Raw genomic sequence first — 13,489 nt, forward strand, 5'->3', positions numbered from 1 at the left:
GGGGGGTTTGAAGGGAAAATGGTATCCCAACTCTTATCGAACTGATACTTCTCTTTTTCTTTTCTTCTTGTTTATACCATTACCGGCCGCACCTGAGACAAATGTTACAGAGAACTTATTTTCAAAACATAAGCCATAAACAACAACCTCAGCTCTCTTATTTTCTTTAAAAAGAATTGGTTCTAACAATGAATGTCTTTTAAAACTTTTTTTTTTTTAAAATCAAATCTCCTCACCTCATAGTACACTGCTGGCAAAAGGTATGAATTTGACACGATAAACAAGACAGGGAGAAGAGAACTTTCCATTGGGCAGACTTTATGTCCCATAGTGCTCTACATACACACAAACAATAAAATCAGTTCAGGAAATTTGAAAATGAAAATGACAGCCAGCAAATAAATAATCTTTGACTTGGTCATTTTGGTGGGTGGGGGGTGACATATTTGCTCTGCTTACAGCAGAAAGAGAAACAAAAACAACATCAATATTGGGAGAAACAACGACTTACCACTGATCACCATCCACAGAGCCTTGGTCAGAGAACACCAACATTGTTTTGGATGATCTGTCTACCCTGGAGACAGAACACAGTGTTGCATTATTTGTTTTTATTGGGGGGGGGGGCACGCAAGTGTTTTATGGCACTCACAACTGCCTAAGCTCATTCTATGAGCAAGCAGGACACATTAAACATTTAGTTTCATCTGAATTTTTTTTGTTGCCCTGGTGGCCTCTGAAGCCTACTATTTTATAAATTTTAAGACCACCAATGGACCTTCAACATGCGCAAGTTGCACATGGGACCTGCGAGATTTTTCACCCTTATCCGAGAAGGCTAGGTGTTAGATCTTACCTACCATAAGATCAGGGGTGTGGCTGAAAGACAGCAGTAAGAAGGTGCCAAAGAGTAGCAGTAGAAAGAGTCAGGAGCCCAGAGGAGAGGGCAAAGGGGAGGGGGGCAAGAAAGTGGAGGCGAAAGCAGAAAACAAAACACGGTTAGAGAGCAGGAAAGGAGGTGAAAGGAGAAATTTTAGAGAAGAAAATGTTCAGTCGCTGCCCCGTTTCAAACCCCAGGACCTATTAAATGAGAGGTGAACACCATAATCTCTAGACCACAAGAGCCCCCCGTCGCCCCAGGTCTACACAGTGAGACACATGTACGTGTAAGCTGCAAGCACTTTTCACCCACAATAACTACTTCATAAATCCATGAGTAATCAAGTATTGATCAATAATAAAAAATATCATACTCTAATACAAAGAAGTGGGATTTGGTGGTCGTCCTGTAGAAACGTGAATCGTCACAGTCATTACAGCATAGCCTCACTTTTATTCTTTTTTTTCTTCAGGTTTCCAGCTATTGATATGGTAAAAACATTAACTACTTGTTTCATATGCAGCAGGGTTCTGTTTCATGTAAAAATAATCTAATCATTGAGACTTTCACCTTTCTCCCAAAAAAAATATAAATAAAATTTAGGAAATAAATAAAAAACATGATCACGCAATTGTGTTGTGATCTTACAATATAGACAAGAGATACATATGATGACCGAGCAAAAAAGCCACCTTTCGTATATTAAGTTGTTAAATTTTGCATACTATATCCAGCACTCTATGAGATCAGCCAGTCTGAAGTCAGATGTGAGTGCCATTATGCCAAATAAGATGGAATCCCACCCAAAGACAATAGTTTAGGGGACTATCACAAACAATGCCATTATAAACATGTTACACTCTGGTGCCCCTGCCCGTTTAAGCACATACATGCGTTTTAATATAACAAAGCTTGTTACTTGTGTAGACTCTGGCAGCATACTGTAACTAGCAATATACAGAGGATTTCTATTTATTTTATTTTTTATAAAGCAAGAAGAAGCGTACGGTCAAGGGGTGGGCAGTGTAAGGTACAAGAACAGGACAGCAGTATAATGAGAATGGACTATTTGATGCAAAGAAACTATATCAATCCCTACTCACTTTGCCTTTGCATGGGTAAGAATATGTGACTTCAAGTTGGTGGACTGAGCAAACTTTTTATTGCAACCATCAAATGGACACACATAAGGTCTGTCACCCGTATGGATGCGAACATGTGTTCGTAAGTTGAAATCCAGTGAGAAACGCTTGCCACATCCTTCAAAAGTGCACTGAAATGAACAAAGTAACAGAATATAAACTATTAGTCCGCTTATCATACTCCTCAACCAAAGTTAACAGAATATTTTAGATAAGTTGGGTTATTTTCACAACGAAAACTAAAAAGCATTGCACAAAATGAACTAGAACTACAGTTGAAATTATGCAAGACTACCCCTCATTGTCAATGACAAAAGTTGATGTCTTAGACAGCAGTATCATTATAATGTAGCAAAAAAATGCAGAGGGGGGTGGGGGGAGAAAGAGGAGGAGAGTGGGAAGTGGTCGTTTGTACATTTGTACAGGTGACTGCCCTATACATGTGTCTATTAGAGCAAAGTTTTACTGTTTTTTGTTTTTAGTAGAAGTTTTACGGCGCTCGCAACTGCATAAGGTCATATGAGCGCAAAGGGGTGGATGTCAACAGAGAAGTCCTCACAGGGAATCAGACTTACTCTGCTCATCTCTCTAGCCTCAACAGTACAAAGTCTGCTTCGACTATCAAGGCACCTCGGAAATAGCGGGTCACAAGAGTGTGACAAACATACAAAAGAAGTAGAGGAAAATGACGATAGTAAGGATTAGGAAAGAAAAAGCAGCAGCTCCCTGTTGCACTTCAGGCACAGTTACGAGCATGACATCGATGAATCAGCCCATTTACAATTACAATTTTACTGTGCATAAGAACAGTTTATGTCCCCCATTTGGGAATGGCGTAAAATCATAAACTCCATTCTTTCAATTCATTCATCTTCAGTACTACAATCTTAATACTTTCAACTCTTACAAGAAATTCTTCACATTATTATACCGGTATTATATTCAATTTTAATACAGTATGATCTGTTTGTTTTAGTAAAAGTTTTACGGTGCTCGCAACTGCATAAGGTCATATGAGCGTGTGAAAAACAAGTTGGTTGCATTCACAACAGTTCACTGCACGGCTTGGTTCGGGTCAACAATCAGATTTTCCGTAAAGGCCAATGGCCTCTATAAAATCAAAGATGCTGTTGTAACCAAGGGTGGAAAACAGATCTTGCAATTTTTTATAAAACAATTTAGAATACAGCATGATCTACAAACAAAAGACATAACATCAAGCAGAAAAAGATACTACTGTTAATTTTTATGAAACCTTGTGAGTTGACAAAGAATTTTACAAATATCTGAATAATATTCAAATCACTGACCTGAAAGGGTTTTTCTCCTGTGTGGACTAACTGATGTCGCTTCAATTTTGAGCTCTCCACAAATGCCTTGCCACATTCTGCACACACGTGGACTCGAGGGCCATGTGTGTGAAGGTGCTTTCTCATCGCAGAGTTGTCTCTGAACATTTTATTGCAGCCCTGGGGGAAAGAGTTATCATGCTTTCAATCAGTAACCCAGACAAAAGAGCTGGTACAGCATGGTGAAAGGCAACTAGCCTAATAATTCTTCATAAACATCTAAAAGCATTTAGCATGGCCCTCATTTAATCTTTTTTTGGGGGGACAGCAAATAATAAATTGAAGCAACATGTCTCTCACTCAACAAGGGCCAGTAAGAGTTTGAATAAAGAGAAGCTTCTTTATTATTTTTTTTTGGTAAGTGTTATACGGCGCACGCAACTGCATAAGACACTTCAGTCAGTAGCACCGCCGGGGGGGGGTTGAAAGAGTCAGTTTTAGTTTTAGTAGAGGTTTTACGGTGCTCGCAACTGCATAAGGTCATATGAGCGCCAGAAGATTAGGGGTGTAACAAGAGGGTAACAAACATAAAAAGAAGACGGGGAGATAAGGACGATAGATGTTTGATAGGAAAGAAGAAGCAAACCACACCAGAGCACCCGCCAACCACCCACTGAGAAACAGTTCAGGAGCCCAGAGGAGTGAGCAAAGGAGGAGAGGGTTGAGGGCAAAAGTGGAGACGAAAACAGATGGCAGAATATGGCTAGAGAGCAGGAAAGGAGGAGAAAGGAGACAATTTTAGAGAAGAAATTTTTCCGTCACTACTTGGATTCGAACCCGGGACCTTTGAATGAGAGGCGAACACCTTAACCTCTTGGCCATGAAAGCCCCCCAGAGAAGCATCAATACAATAATGGTCATTTAGTACAGGGATAAAGAAGACAGTTTTAGTTTTAGTAAGAGTTTTACGGCACTTGCAACACTATTTAAGGTCATATAAGTGACGAAGATTACAAAAGAGTAACAAACACAAAAAAGGAGGAGAGATAAGGACGACAGACATTTGATAGTAAAGAAGAAGCAAACCACATCAGAGCACCCGTCAACCACCCACAAAGACAAGACAGAAACGAGTGAAGGAAGGAAAGAAGTAGGACCTGTCACCTTCCCACTCCCAACACCTGTGGGTAGCTAGTACAAGCAGACAACTTTATGTCTCTGACAGTAAAACTAAAACCCACATAGTGAAAAATATCCAGATTTTCAAAGAGAAAAATCACCACACCAGACAGCTGGCTAGGAACCAAAAACTAAAGAGTAGCCCATTATCAAAATGATGGTCATTCAGTGTTAAAACAAGATTCAAGAAACAAATAACTAAAGGAATAAAGAAGTACACACAGCCTTCCAAGAACAGCATGTATAAGAACGTACAACTCTGCAGCCTAAAACACATTTGGGAGTGAGTGTGCATGTGTGAGTGCCAGTGGTGAGTTATTGGGGCTTTTTAAAACTTTCTAACATAAGCTCCAATCAATACAATTTAGATCATTGTGGAGGCGACTTTCGACTTTGCCTGTCAGGGCCAAGCTGGGCTGTGAAGAACACAAAATCCCAGCAGAAAGACTGACAAACTAAATAAAAATTTTCCCCAATTTGGGAATCAACCTCAGGACTCCAGTGTGCTACAGCAAAGTGCCTGACTGCTACACCCCAGATGCCAGCTTAGTGATGAGCGGTGAAGAGAGTTTCTTTTACTCCATAAGTCCACATTTTTCCTAGCTCTCCTCTTGCTCGGTACTATTCGCCTACCGTAAGCATGAAACTACAAAAAATGTTAATTTGCATAAATTGCCAAAATAGATGCCAATGTTCCAGAAAATCTCCCCAAGTGCATGTAATGTATCGCCTTCCTGAACATACACGAGTGCTTCCACCAGCTGAAGCTGAAAAGTAAGGAAAATTCTGCCGGGGGTCTAGGCCCCCATCAGGGTCCAGGGACAGCGTCCCAGCGGGGGTTCAGGTGGCAAAGCCCCTCCGAAGAAATTGAAATTTAGTGCTTTTAGAAGCATTTGGGAGCTAGTTTAAAGAGATTGCCAGCAAACCAGAACATTTATTTTTTCCCCAACATTTTGTCTTGTTTGATTTCTTCACCAAAATCTAACATCTACATAACACATTTCCATTGATGGCAGTGCAAGCGGCCATTTACAGGCGCTAAAACACTAACATACTGACAAGATCTTTCGCGGTCTACAGCCGGGTACCCATCCCCACCTGTGTGAAGTGAGGAAAATTCAGGTAAAGTGCCTTTCCCAAGGACACAATGTCAGGCCCGTGGCTCAAACCCCCGAACCTGCAAGTTTATGATTACGCGTCTGGTAGCCTAACCACAATCTAAAAAAGATAAGGCAGAATCAAGAACGAATCAAATCCTTATGGTTTAGGGAAGAGGTTCATTTTTACCTGAACAGTACAGTACGATGAACAGACAGTCAAATCAAATGTTAAAATGAGTGGGATTCAACAAACCCGACATGGTGACTGAAAAGCCCCTTTATTCCCCCAGAGTCACAACATAGTGTGCAGTGAGCAGTGAGATGATCGTGGGCCCTTTTTTTATAACACAAGACAGGCGCAACTGTGACAGTTAAAAGATTATTAACTACAGGTCAGTTTGCCAGTTTTCAGGCAGATATATAGTTTATAGCATCCCTGAGGAGAAGGGGCGTGGATATGCAAAGAGCAAGGCTCAAACAAGATATGGAGCACCCGCCACAGAGCAAACCTCATCATACTGCAATATGTTTTCCATTATTGCATTAAATCAAGCACAACAGGGAACAATTTGGTTGCCCACCCGGACTTGAATCTACTTGATTTTTTTCTTATAGGATTTCGTAATTCTTTATTTTCAAAGGAGGTAAACCCACTGTGATGGGGCTCTCATGAAATCTAAAGTGACAGATACATCCTAAACTGGTCATAAAATCAAAAAAAGAAGTGAACTTATTTTGACAGTTCTTCATAAAATTAAAGAACTCCCAGTAAATAAGACATTGCCGAAAACCGATTTAATGCCAAGGTCATAAAGGAATGTGCCCGAGCCGACGGCAGAGGCTCACTAGCACAATGGTTCTGGCCACAAGCTGCTGGCAGCAGCTTGCCAAAATAAGAAGTTAAAGGACAATGTGTACTGCCATTATCCAGAAGATCTTATGGAACTGAATTTGATCAATTAAGGTAAGTGACCACAATGATGACACAAGTCCCTTACTGGAATGTGATAGCAAATTTTGTCAGATATATGAGGTGGAGTGTCGAGGGAAGGGGAGCACATTTCAAGCATTTGCAATGATCAAAGAAAAATAAATTCTGTTCTGACTTCATTCAAATTACTTGTGTTTGAGAGGAATTTCATGTTGCACTAATTTGTTGTGTTAACTGTCAGTAAAAGTATTTTAAAACCTTTAACCTCTGAGTATTGTGTTGAATTTTGGTGTAGCATCCTTTACTTGTGTTTTCAGGTTATGTTTCAAATCTCATTTTCTTTTAGTTATAGTTGATTACTATATTGACAACATTTGATTAAACAAATTGTATTTGACTGTGCTTTCCATATAATATCTTAAATTATCTTTTCTGTTCAGTTGTTATTGAATTGAGTTACAGCTTATGAGCTTTTAAAAATGTGCATTATACATTCTAGGACACAAAGGACACAATACACAGAAGCTGAGGTGTGCATTCATGGCAGTCACCTCTTGAAGAATGTGTTTGGGCAAAACAGACCAGTCAGCCCACTCAGTACAGCAAGTCTTGAGTCTTGATAGCTCCGACTCCCCCAGTACGGCGTTTTGATACTATTTGGAATTTCTTGCAATGACCATCAAATGGACAAAACTGGCACATTATATTAAGATCTAAAATATTCTATAGGCTGTTGTGAATAGCATCTAAAACTGGTGGTTCTGTGATTTTCCTTCCATCCCGGGGTAGGAGATAAAGCAGTGGCTGTAGGTGCAATGCCACAAACAAAAACCCAACTCCATCACAGAGAGATTGTAAGAAAAATGAATGGGTATGTTGGTGTTTGTTGTATTATATTGAGAAGTTGTTTGAGGAGATAAAGAAGAGAAAGACGCTATTAAGAGCATAGTTGCTGTGTGTTGCTGAAATACAAAAATTATAATATAATAATAATAATACGAATAGTAATAATAATACCAATTGGAAGCTAGATTTCCCCCCCTCCTACCCGAGCAACCAAGTCCTCTCATCCGAGAGATGGGGGCATGGGAAGGCATGGCAGATCCCAGAGGGTAAATGTTGTCAACAAGCAAGACGCAAATGGTCTCTGCACCTTCTCCGCAGTCATAGGGCTCTCCGATAAGTGCATGCTTAATACATGTATGTAGCTGGGTATTCCCTACGTACAGTCACATCCAGTACAGTGCTGACAATGAACCTCTGCTTTCCACCCCACCAATACCCGTCCCAACTCCAGGTCAAAGAAAGGTTGTCGATGAAGAGAGGAGAAAAGATTCTATAGGCTGTAAACAGAATAAATACATTATGAATGGAAATTTTAGCATGATTAAAAAGGAAAAAAAAAACCCACACGATGGAAGTGATAAATATTTTTGGACAAGGTACACTAAAGGAGGACAATATGGGTTACAATATATTTTCTAAAGTATCCCCAAATATCTTTATATTTGAAGTAGAGAATCTTCTAGAAGCATATATATATGTAGTTACAGAGATAATGCAGACCAGGGTCCAGTACTGCACAGTAGCAGTCCTTCAGTCCACAACAATTGTGAGAGCAGAATCAACAGAGATGAAAGACTTCATCAGCTTCACATTCACTGAACTAAGCATCAGCATTGTTACAGAAATTACAGAAAACTATTTCCATCTCTTACCTTATGAGGACAAGGCACAGTCCTTGGTACATCATCTGTTGGTTTCCTCGGCTTTATCCTGTCCCAACAAAAATAAGAAAAAAAAAAAACCAAGACAAACACCTCACCGAAACAAACGCTGGATTCAAGCAAAGTTAATAAAATACCTCCATCTAAATGAAACCCAACTAATCCTGTTAAAAGAAGCATGTTTTCGCATCTTCATAAACTTTACCATCACTCTTTCCGGATGTAGTTTTTTGGGGTCTGACGTAATTAATTTTTGGCTCAATTTGGCCATACAAAATAACTTCATCAACATGTGATGTATAAAATAGAAGCAAAATATAGTGAGGAATCTATGTAGACGATAACAACAACAACAAACATGTAACATAGGCATGCATACACAAAAAAGGTTAAAAGGGGTGATGATGAGAAAAAATGTACACTACATTCACTAAACATTTGAAAGTAAATTAGCATAGCTATGTATTCAGGTACAGACACCCATACATTTCAGGATGCGCCTCTTTTTATTTGAAAACAGTATTCCAATGTTCGAGTTATGATATTTCTACGGAGTCCAGTTACATCGTTCTGATGCTGCAACACTGCAAGAATGAATTCAATCGTTTATCGCCAAACTGTAGCTTTCACAAAGAGAAACTAGATGTTTTCATTTCCTAAATCCTTTCAAAGTTTTTTGGGCAGCAAAGTCCTTTTAAATGATGGAATATGTTAAAACAAAACAAAACTGAGGTACCCCATCGTTGCTGGTATACCGGCAATGCGTCTGTAAGGGGTGCAGACTCTTGTCAATAATGTATCAGCGATACATCCCGAAAGAGTTAATCAGCTCACCAAGTATATAGGTCTCATTCTAAATACCATTTATCACACTTATATTAACTTCACTAGATCAGAATGCTAATCATTAAGCTTTACTTCCTGTATCTTATTCTTTCAACTGTGATTATTACTAGTTGTGTATTCTCATCACGTTAGGAGCATGTCTTTTCCAATTACTATAAGACAAATCAACACCGGGTGAGAATAGCCAAAAGGCCGGGGTGAAAATAGAGGTGGCCAAGAGAAAAATCTATTTTCAATAATTTATTATTAATATAGCTACCTGGCAAATTCTGCCAGCTGTTTGGGGTCACTAAGATCAAGGCCAGGAATTCCACCAGGGGGCAACTTTTTCCCAGTCATATACTCCGTGAAGTCTGCATCAGAATCACCAGCAACAGATTCCTCATCTAACTTTGACTGATCCTCTGAAAAAAAAGAAGACATTAATTTACAAAAATAATTATAATTTTATATAAACAAAAACTGGCCTTATATCTGTGGTGAAAAGAGCCTAAAAAATGATACTAACAAATAATTATTCCCTCCAAAGTTAAAAGAGCCAACAATATCATTTCGCTTTAATTAAGTGATAGCTGATGAATGTTATGACAAGTCAACACTAAGTCTACGCAGAGATCTATTTAAATCATCGATAATAATCATAACGATCAATTCAGCAGTAATATTAATTTCTCTGAGCAAAAAAGAGACTCGGCCTACTTATTTTCACGATTAGGCCTTATAAACAGAAATCAGGCCAATGAGTGTCGGGCTGGCGTGAGATTATTCTCACCCGGTCTGAGAATACAACTATGGGACTACCGTAGCGCATTGTAGTGTTGTTGTTCTTTCAATTTCAACCAAAATTACAGCAAAATGGGCGATTTAGAGGACCACTTTGCTGAAAACAATGAGGAAAAAATTTCAGATGAAGATGTCTATGTGTGATTTCTGTTGAATGTCTTTTGAATCGGTGTCAGCTGTGCACAAGGCTTTGAGGCTCTGTTACGGATTTGGTTAAAAGATTGAGAAAGGTTTGGATTTCTCTGAACGCTCCGGAAAATAAACATGAAATCTATTTCTCTGAACCGGTTTCCGCTCTCGAGATTTATTGTTGATAATTTGCGAATGGAGTGACCCGAGCGCGCATGCGTGTAAGGTGTGAATGGGGCGGGTTCATTTTTTGGGGGGGTTTACATGAAAGATTTTAGTTTTTGCTTCAGGTGTGACTATATATGCAAAATAGGTTACTGCCAAGGTCGAGCTCTTGTTTTCTCGCGGTACCCTTTCAAGACATTTTCAAATGAATTATAGTCCGGGAACGTTGCCCCAACCACAATTGAATATCTGAATATTCAGACATTTAAAAATGTGTAACTCGACACACAAAAAAAAAGCTTCTTTCCAGTCCTTGTGAAGGGCATAAATGAAAGATGACGCCTAAATCTCACTAAAAACCCAAAAATCTTGAGTACAGAAACCGTTAGGAGAAATAGAGATCAAGTTTATTTTACCGAGCGTTCAGAGAAATAGTCACTTCGTTAATAATATATGTGGAGTATTACCCCAAGTGAGAATACTCACACCATTCAAAAAGGGTACAAACACTAATTATTGTAACAGTAATACCCCCCCCCCCAACAACACGGTCAGCGTCAGCTAACCCATTTTTTAAAATTTACTTACTTTAAACTTTAACTTAAAAATTTTAACTTTGCTGTTGTCGTTGGTGCCATGCGTACTGTAGGCTACCTTGGTGTGACTGTAAAGCGAACGAAGTGTATACAGACCCAGTAACTGGGAACAAAGTCACGAAGTATACAGACTCGGTAGGGGATATCTTTTGTGATTTCAGAAAGTTTCAGCACCCAGACCCAATACAGTGTGTGTGTGTGTGTGTGTGTGTGTGTGTGTGTGTGTGTGAGAGAGAGAGAGAGAGAGAGAGAGAGAGAGAGAGAGAGAGAGAGAGAGAGACAGAGAGAGAGACAGAGAGAGACAGAGAGAGACAGAGAGAGAGAGGTTCTAGAAAATATCCCATGCCCCAGTTGACAGGAGGGAACAAAAGAAAGACAGAGTGGGAAAGTAGGTGGGGGAGAATGAAAGACAGAGACAAACAAAGAGAAAGAGAAAAAGAGAAGGTGAATGCTACACAGAGGAGAGAGAGAGAGAGAGAGAGAGAGAGAGAGAGAGAGAGAGAGAGAGAGAGAGAGAGAGAGAGAGAGAGAGAAAGAGAGAGAGAGAGATGCTAGCAAATATCACATGCCCCAGTTGACAGGAGGGAACGAAAGAAAGACAGAGTGGGAAAGTAGGTGGGGGAGAAAGAAAGACAGGGACAAACAAAGAGAAAGAGAAGGTGAGTGCTACACAGAGGAGAGAGAGAGAGAGAGAGAGAGAGAGAGAGAGAGAGAGAGAGAGAGAGAGAGAGGGGGGGGAGGGAGAGAGAGAGAGAGAAAGAAACAGGGGAGAGAGACAGAAATAGAAAGGCTGATGGCTGGATTGAAATTGTGACATTATTCTTTTCTTCAAATTTTCTTATTGATTCCTCCAACTCCAAAACGGAGGAAAAACGATCGTGCGTTGAAAAGACATCTATAATCTTCATTGAAATAGATCTAAGCCTCAGAACTAGATTCTAGATCTATGACTTGTCGTCTGCCCTGAGCCAAGAAGAGGGCGCTGAAACTTTCCGAAATCACGAAAGATTTCCCCAGCCTACCGAGTCTGTAGGCCTAGCCTAGGCCTACTTCATGACTTAGATATCTAGATCTAGATCTAGTTCGCTTTTACCGGGTCTGTATACACTCCTTAAACCGAAACTCTGACTAGATTTCTAGATCTAGATCTAGATTCTAGTTAGTCTAGACTCTAACTCTAGCTAGATTTAGATCTAGAATCTAGATCTAGATTTTAGATCTAGATCTAGATCTAGATCAATTCAGCACACTTTCTTTTGGTGAAGTGACATAATAACACGCTTTTTTATTTCTTCCAGATGTCTGCCGTAGGCCTACATCTCAATAGAAACATTGTTATAAATACATCATTGATATCGAAAGTAGATTATGTTGGTGTTGGGAATTTACGAGTATTTTTTACTATTTATAGCATCTTACGTACTTCACACTTCCGTTTTCTTCATAGTTAAGAATTTTTCAAGGTGAACCAAGGTCACAACAAACAAACTTAGAACATATGATGACCTTTGATACATTTCAATCGGTATCTCTTATTGAAGTATGCAAATCACCACATGAGTTACATTATCTATTCAGTTAAGAATAGATAGACCTCCGGTAGTAACAAATTTCCTTCGCATATTACACAACAGCAAGTCCACCACATACCAACATGGCGGCCGGTCGCCATCTTCCATTTTCGCCTCCGCCATGTTCGCTAAGAATATGGCGGCGCCCATGGAATCGTAATGGCCGACTTAGTTTCAAAACAAAGGCGTTCAAACGCATGAAAACAAGAGAAAAATCAAGAAAAGGGTTTTAAGAACAGTCGAATAACAGTTCCCATAGTAACAACAGACATGGAGTAGGCCAAAAAAGTCGAAATATATCGTGCTGAACAAAGGAAAGGACGACAGACAAACTTGAACATGATAGGATCTAACATTATAGCGGCATCAGCCCTAGCCATTATATCAGGCGGATATACAGCCATGTTTAATGGAAAAACTACCCAAGAACGACTTACAACATCTTCCATATTATGGCCACAAAACAGCAATCCATAAATACATAAATGTACGTACCCGAAGCCCACATAGTCACAGAAAATTCACCCTCCAGTGTCTTGATCTGAACCTGTTTCTGTTCCCATTTTTTCACCGATGAATCGCCAAGTCCTAAATCACTGACACCAAGATTGCTCGTTTGGACAACGTTTCTTGACTTTCCTTTCCTTTTCCCACCTTTTCCTTTTTTCATTGGAATAACTTCTTCTGCTGAAATCTCTATTTCTGGAGCAGGAACAGGAATCGTGTCAGCGTACACAAGGTTTGGATCTCCCACAACTTCCTCACGAGTTTGCAACACAATTTCTTCTCCAGCCGTTTCTGGTAAAGGTTGCAATGCTATCATCGGTTGGACCGACACTTCATCTGATGTTTCAACAGTTTCAATAGGCATTTCCACAGGTATGGCTTCCACTTCAACCTCCTGAATTTCCACCTCCGAACCTATAACCGACGCCATTTTGAGGCTTGTTTATTGTGTGTGTGTGTGTATGTGTGTGTGTGCCTGGCCAAGGTCTGCCTACTGTGAGTGACTGTGTGTGTAGGCCTTGGGCGGGTGGTGCGCAACCTCCCCACTCCGCGTCGACGGACGAGAGCTACGCACTGGTAGTCATGGGGTAGCGTTCGTTAGGAAACTGGGTCCATAGACCTAGAACAGAGAAAGAAAATACAAA

General features: G+C 39.9%; 1 protein-coding gene across 2 annotated transcripts in view; it reads right to left on the minus strand.

Moving 5' to 3' along the window:
- Positions 1 to 13,429, minus strand: part of LOC101856314 (transcriptional repressor protein YY1) — a 19,597-nt gene extending 6,168 nt beyond the window's left edge. Inside the window, exons 1-6 of one of the 2 annotated variants that reach the window (XM_013090691.2) lie at positions 12,834 to 13,429; positions 9,354 to 9,498; positions 8,240 to 8,303; positions 3,333 to 3,491; positions 1,984 to 2,153; positions 512 to 577 (exon numbers count right to left, since the gene is read on the minus strand). In XM_013090691.2, coding sequence (XP_012946145.1) covers positions 512 to 577; positions 1,984 to 2,153; positions 3,333 to 3,491; positions 8,240 to 8,303; positions 9,354 to 9,498; positions 12,834 to 13,275 — 1,046 coding nt within the window. In that variant the 5' untranslated portion in view covers positions 13,276 to 13,429. Of the gene's footprint in view, positions 1 to 511; positions 578 to 1,983; positions 2,154 to 3,332; positions 3,492 to 8,239; positions 8,307 to 9,353; positions 9,499 to 12,833 lie in introns of both variants that reach the window. The other variant, XM_013090683.2, reaches the window with a different exon arrangement.
- Between the last annotated feature and the right edge of the window lie 60 nt (positions 13,430 to 13,489).

The sequence above is a fragment of the Aplysia californica genome, unplaced genomic scaffold, assembly GCF_000002075.1.
Source record: "Aplysia californica isolate F4 #8 unplaced genomic scaffold, AplCal3.0 scaffold00028, whole genome shotgun sequence".
Classification (NCBI taxonomy): Eukaryota; Metazoa; Mollusca; class Gastropoda; order Aplysiida; family Aplysiidae; genus Aplysia; species Aplysia californica.